The sequence below is a fragment of the Egretta garzetta genome, unplaced genomic scaffold (genome assembly GCF_000687185.1).
Source record: "Egretta garzetta isolate BGI_Z169 unplaced genomic scaffold, ASM68718v1 scaffold136, whole genome shotgun sequence".
Taxonomy (NCBI): domain Eukaryota; kingdom Metazoa; phylum Chordata; class Aves; order Pelecaniformes; family Ardeidae; genus Egretta; species Egretta garzetta.
Window position 1 is genome coordinate 4626986 of NW_009260066.1, and position 6000 is coordinate 4632985.

At 37.9% G+C, this 6000-nt stretch overlaps 1 protein-coding gene across 1 annotated transcript in view; it reads left to right on the forward strand.

The window, feature by feature from the left end:
* Nucleotides 1-6000, forward strand: part of RASA1 (RAS p21 protein activator 1) — a 52366-nt gene that overhangs the window by 32544 nt on the left and 13822 nt on the right. The window contains exons 14-16 of the mRNA XM_009641123.2: nucleotides 685-762; nucleotides 2072-2229; nucleotides 2526-2602. Of these exons, the coding sequence (XP_009639418.1) occupies nucleotides 685-762; nucleotides 2072-2229; nucleotides 2526-2602 (313 nt within the window). The remainder of the gene's footprint in view (nucleotides 1-684; nucleotides 763-2071; nucleotides 2230-2525; nucleotides 2603-6000) is intronic.

Consider the following 6000-nt stretch of genomic DNA (forward strand, 5'->3'; position numbering starts at 1 on the left):
CTTGCAAAGCTCCTGTGTTAGCAACTTTCTCACGCTGCAATGACTTTTTCAGAGCTGGCCTGGCGAGTTGGCAGTGCCTCTTAGCAGCTTATTTGTTTAAAAAAAAAGAAATACACACAAAGGTTTTACAGTCAGTTTGATGTTAGACAACCTGTTTATTTCCTTGGTCAAAATGGAATCCATCCATCCACTCTGCTGGACGCATTTTTGAGCAAAGCAGGGCATGTGGGATGTATGCTTTGTGTTTCTGTGTTCATGTTGGTTTAGTTTTTGTTTGAAGTATACGCAGTATTATGACTGTCCCACAGAGGTACTGGAGAGAACAATCAGAACAGTTTGGCTTGTTAACTGTAACTTGCTCAGAAGCAAACAAGTTTTGCTTCATTTTGTATACCATTTGTAATTGCATGTAACATTACTAGACTGGAAAACTGGTAAAGGTCACACTGTACATCCATTAGTAATGCTTGCTATTTCTAAAAGAGAAAATGGCTCAGATTTGTAAATGCTTTGTTAGGTTTTGCTAAATACTTTGCTAAAATACTTTGTTAGTATTTGAACTTCATACTTGGGAATTTTTCCAAGCTAGAGGGAGAACTTCAGATACTCTTTTAAGATTTGTCTGTTCCACTGCAAGAAGCTGTATCTGACTTTATTGCACTGTTCTGTGTCCTTCTCTCTTAGGACTGGATGAAAGCTCTGCAGATGTTTTGCAGTTTAAGAAAAACCAGTCCAGGAACATCGAATAAACGCCTACGTCAGGTGAAGCTGATACTGTGGGGTTGGCATTGCATGTGGAGGAGTGTTTTGTCTCCTCGTTGTGAAATGATACTGATAAATCTCAGCATTTTCCTTTCAACAGTAGTATGTCCTGCATGCGCTTACTTTCCTTTCTGGAGTTAACGCTGTACCCTTGTGAAACCAACGACAGTGACTTAGACTTTGTTGTAATACCTACCAATGTAAAAACCAAAATGGCTTTAGGCAATCTGCACGTGCTTTGCTAGGTATTATTCTCTGACTAGATTTGAGTAAAAGTATAAAGAAGTCAGCGTTTGTATCATCTTAACTTTTAAAATTTACCACATACGGGAACTTTGAAAATCTGACAGACTTATGTGACACGTAAACAAAATACTCATTTAACTAATATTATTCATTTTCGGTAACAAATAAATGCTGAGCCATGCTTGTGGGTTCATTTCTCTTGGCCTCTTGGAAGTGCTGTGTTTGCCAGAATTTCCTCGGAGGGTGGAGGACGGATAGTCATAAATGGCCAAGTCTGTAATGATGGGGGAGTAACGTTGGCGAGGAAAACGCTGCAAGAATCCCTGTTATTTTTGAATGTTAGGAACATTGAATGTAGTTGTTTTAACAAGCAGTGGAGAAAAAGAATAAAATGGGATGTTTTTCAGGTCACACAACTATTCCTGTAGTTAACATTAAAGATGTTTGGATGCTTCTGGAGAGATGGACTAAATTAGGTGAATTCACATATGAAGTGGCAGGCAGAACTGGGGACTTCAAGCTGCAAAAGCCAAGCAAAAAGAGTGACAAACTGAAATAATTATTTACTTCAAAAAGAGAAGAAAATGCTCATCTACATAAAGGAATAGAACATAGTGTGTTGCACAAGGGGATTTTACATAATCTGTTAGGAAAACACCAAATAAGCCATTGTGTTTGGAATCATCCGTGGCTCTTATTCAGGGTGCCAGTCTTTGATTTCAGTAAAATCTTCCATGCATAGGAAAGTGTGTGTTTGCAAATCCTAATGCTTCAAAGATAATTTTAAAAGAAGAAAACAAGATGCTGTAAAAACACGGGGCTGGAGATTTGTTTTCAGTAATTATTTGAGTTACTTTTATTTTGTCACTTGCGCCTCTTAAACTGTTGTTCCATGACTTCGGTTCCTTGCTCTTTTTATTAGGAAATACTAGTTTGTGTTCAGTATTCACATATTAACATTAAGCTTCCACACAGAGGATAAAAAAATAATCCATTCATGTGTTTTTGCATTTCTGTTTTACCAACAAAAATTAAATTTTGTGTTTTGGGGTTTTTTTTTTAGGTCAGCAGTCTTATTTTGCACGTCGAAGAAGCTCATACGCTGCCAGTAAAGCATTTTACTAATCCATATTGTAACATCTACCTGAACAGTGTCCAGGTAGCAAAAACACACATCAGGGAAGGGCAGAACCCTGTGTGGTCAGAAGAATTTGTCTTTGAGTAAGTCTTAATCTTCTTGAATTACTGAATTTCACCTGTAAGTTGCATTGCATTTAAGATTCTTAACACTGTACTGTTTTGCACGTGCTTTTTAAAAATGCTGTATGTGTGGGTATACAGCAGCAACCTTTCAGCCAAATTCTGCATGGGCAGAATTTTCTGTAGGTGCCTAAATATCTTCATTAATGTAAGTGTCTTTGGCTGATAATGAGAACTCAGGATTGAAATGAGTTTAGAATAAGCTTAAATGCCAGCCAAGTGTAGTATTAATTGAGGCTTTCTGTCTTTTCTCCTAGTGATCTTTCATCTGATATTAATAGATTTGAGATAAGTCTTAGTAACAAAACAAAGAAAAGTAAAGATCCAGATATATGTAAGTATTTTTCTGTAAAAGATGCATATATATCGCAGCAATGGATATTTTGTGTGGTTTTCATTACTCTTGTCAAACATTGTCACAAGAGAATTAAGTATATTTTTATGCTTACCATACCGCTGTGCTTATGTTTTGGATGTCTGGTATTGGCTTTCCATTAATGTTTTTTCAATGAGAACCTGCATGATTTTTTTGTAATAGTACGCACAGTAATCCAGTCGTGAGTATCTGACGGCTTTCCTAGCTCTGCTCGAGAGTTGCCATTGTGTTTACAATGACTGTGCCTATCAAAAAACAAGAGGGAAGAGAAGCTGTCAGTACGGTCTGCTCCATAAAATGCTAAGTTCCACAGAGTTACGAGCCTGATTGCATGGAATTTTTTTTTTTTCAGGTTTTTTGTTGCTTCCAGTGAGAAAGAGAAAGGGAAGACAGGTGTAGTCTTGCACCATTTAAAAAGCAAAAAAAACATCTTGATGGTCTCTGAACAAAATTTGCTGTTTTTTCTTTCCATTTTTACCTCATCTGTCTGCTTACCTTGTGCCACTCTCAGACTTAATGCTGAAATTGCCTCAGTATCGCTTTGAATGGGAAAGGATCCATATTTTCTTTTGCCTTTTGCAGAAGTTCCCAAGAATTTTATTTTCCTGGTGTTACCCAGGCAGCTGCTGCTTCAACTATGGTTTTGGTTCTGTTCCAGCAATTTACCAGCAAGCTGGTAAGACCTATCAGCTTTCTAGAAAAGACAGGGTTTGAAGAACGTGGATTCTGAACTCCTAGACAGAAAAAATAGATTTTTTTTAATTTTATTTTTATTTTATTTCTTATTTTTAGTTAGGTTCTCTTCCCACAGAATGTGTTTTTTAGGGTTTTTTTGTTTCTCTTATTCAAGGTATCTTGTTTCCCACCATACTTCTTCTGGAGCAGCTTTAGCCCCCTGCCTCCTCTTTGATGCCTGCAGGGCACCCTCCCTGCCCCCTTCAAATTTGTTCTCAGATTCTTTCTTTTCTATTGTATTCAGAGCTGTCTGTTCCAAAGCCTGTCAAGAGTATTTATAATCAATTGCAGTTGTTTTCAGTTTACGTTTATTGTGTTACTGGCCTGGTACGTATGCCTCAGTGCTAATTTCTTGATTTTCTTTTTTTTTTTTTTTTTTTTTAAAAAAACCAAAGTAGAGGAGTTATCATTTGTTTTGAATGCTCTTACAGAACCTAATTCAATTTCAAAACTCCTCCTTCTTCCTCTGACTGGAAAACTTCCCACATAGCAGGAGGAAAAAGATACGTTCCCTCTTTACAAAAGGGCTCTAGTTGCAGTTGTGACCATGTTCTTGCACTGTTCTTTTATTCTTTGAGCTGGAAAACCGATTATCTATCTACACCAAAGCTCTGGTTAGTAAAAGAACCTTTGAAAGGGTAATTCTTGAATGGGATACTTAAGTAACTTCTTTAAGTTTCTTCCTCTGTCCGGATTAAGGAGGTTGTGTTGGCGTTGGATGCATCCAGCTGATGGGAGGTGATAGAAAGTTTCTTTACTGAGGCTGGGGGCAGGATTGGCTGAGTTTCTTGGTTGTAGTTAGGTATACTCTTACAGCATCACCCAATGGGCCTTTCATTCTGGGATAAGGAATAAACTAAGTCAGCTTGAATGAACGCCTATCTCTGCTTACATCCGCAGCCCTGTTAAATATGTGAAGTGCAGGGGTGGAAAAATGAGCTAAGCCAGACTTTATCTTACATACGTATGCGCTGCGTTGCCTGAATAACCCTTGAACTCTTCAAAAGCAAGACAATGGGTTCCTTTCCTGAAGAGTCTCCTTTTCAGCCACAGCTGTTAAACATGGACTGCTCTGAAGTGGGAGTCGTGTGAAGCTGCTGCTATTCATCTTCCCAGTCAATTGGGTTAAGTCAGCTTTTCTGCTTGCTTTTCCTGCCATGAAAAGATTGAAGGCCCAAAACTCTGTTATTGGTCTCACTGCTTTATTTCTTTCATCATAACACACAGAAGTTAAATACCAAAATGATACTAGCTAGTGAAGGCTATTTTTTCAGTATTTTAAAATATTTCCTGAGTGTTCAAGTCTTTGACTTTGAAGTTTTGCCTATTATGAGTATTCCGTAATTATTTTAGTACTTTTGTTTTCAAAAAGTATTTCAAATAGAAATTATACTAAACAGTATCAATTCTATTTACTTTTTCTTTGTTTCTTTAACTGTAAATTGCATAAGAATTTATTGAAATAAATATGTATTTTAATAAATTCTTTAAAATGAATTTTAAAATGAAGCCCTAGAATGTACTGGTAGACTTCACCTGCTGCTGCTGCAAACAGGGATGCTCACGTATGATTAGACAAGTCAAATTAATGAATCCCTCAGGGCAACACCACACAGTGTTTACCTGGAGTGGAAGTTCTGGTTTGGTTTTGCACCGTGGTGGTTGGTCGACTTCAAATGAGTTCACGATGAAAAAGAAACATTTTTATAATGGAGGCAGTCACAGGCAAAGTATTGGCTAATGTCTTTCCTTTCAGGCGCACTTGTTATTTGCAGAAGTGCCAAAGCTTGGTTTTGAAACAGACAGCTGAGATTGTAGGAGGATGAGCTGTGCTAACATGGCCGTGACTTGTGGCTGCGGAAGGCAGGATTTAGTATGTCCGTGGACCGAGCAATTTCCTCTTTCTCAAGATTTCAGATGGCTTTTATTCTGAATCAGTAATCAGAGTTATTTTAGGGTTTTCTTGATGGCTCCATTTTGTTCTGGCAGGGTTAGACAAAGGCTTCGCAGTAAATTCAGGTTCATTTCCAGTCTGAGGACTGGAACAAACCTAAGTTTGAACCACTTTTCACTCTGATTCCCCAGTTATAATTGCTAACAACCAAAATACAGTCTTGTTACTAGATATTATTCCCAAAGCTTCATTAGCAAATAAAACATTAAGAAACCTCAGCCTCGCATTTTTTTGTACCAGTGTTCATCATGTAAAATACTGTGATTCTTTTCGAGATATATGTGCCTTGTATGTGCAAGCAAAATAAGAAGGAAAGCACATTGCTTAGTTGTGGGTAGAGGCGCTTTGATGCTGAGGAGAAATACTCTAGGAAGGTCAGTTGATTACCTGGTCTAAAGACATCGTCCCATCCATGCTGGTGATAAGGAGCAGGTGATGATGAGTTGTTTCTCGCACTGCTTGACTGATTTGAAGGCATTAGCTTATACCAGTTTATCACTCCAAAGAATATGAAATAGGCAACAGGAATGTCCTGAAATGAGCGTTATAAATGTGATGTTTTTCTGTTCCAGCATTGAATGATATCCTGCTGCGTATTGCAACACTGGGGCAATGGGAAGTCTACTGGAACTGTTGACAATTTCTGCAAGGAAGTGTGGTGTACGGG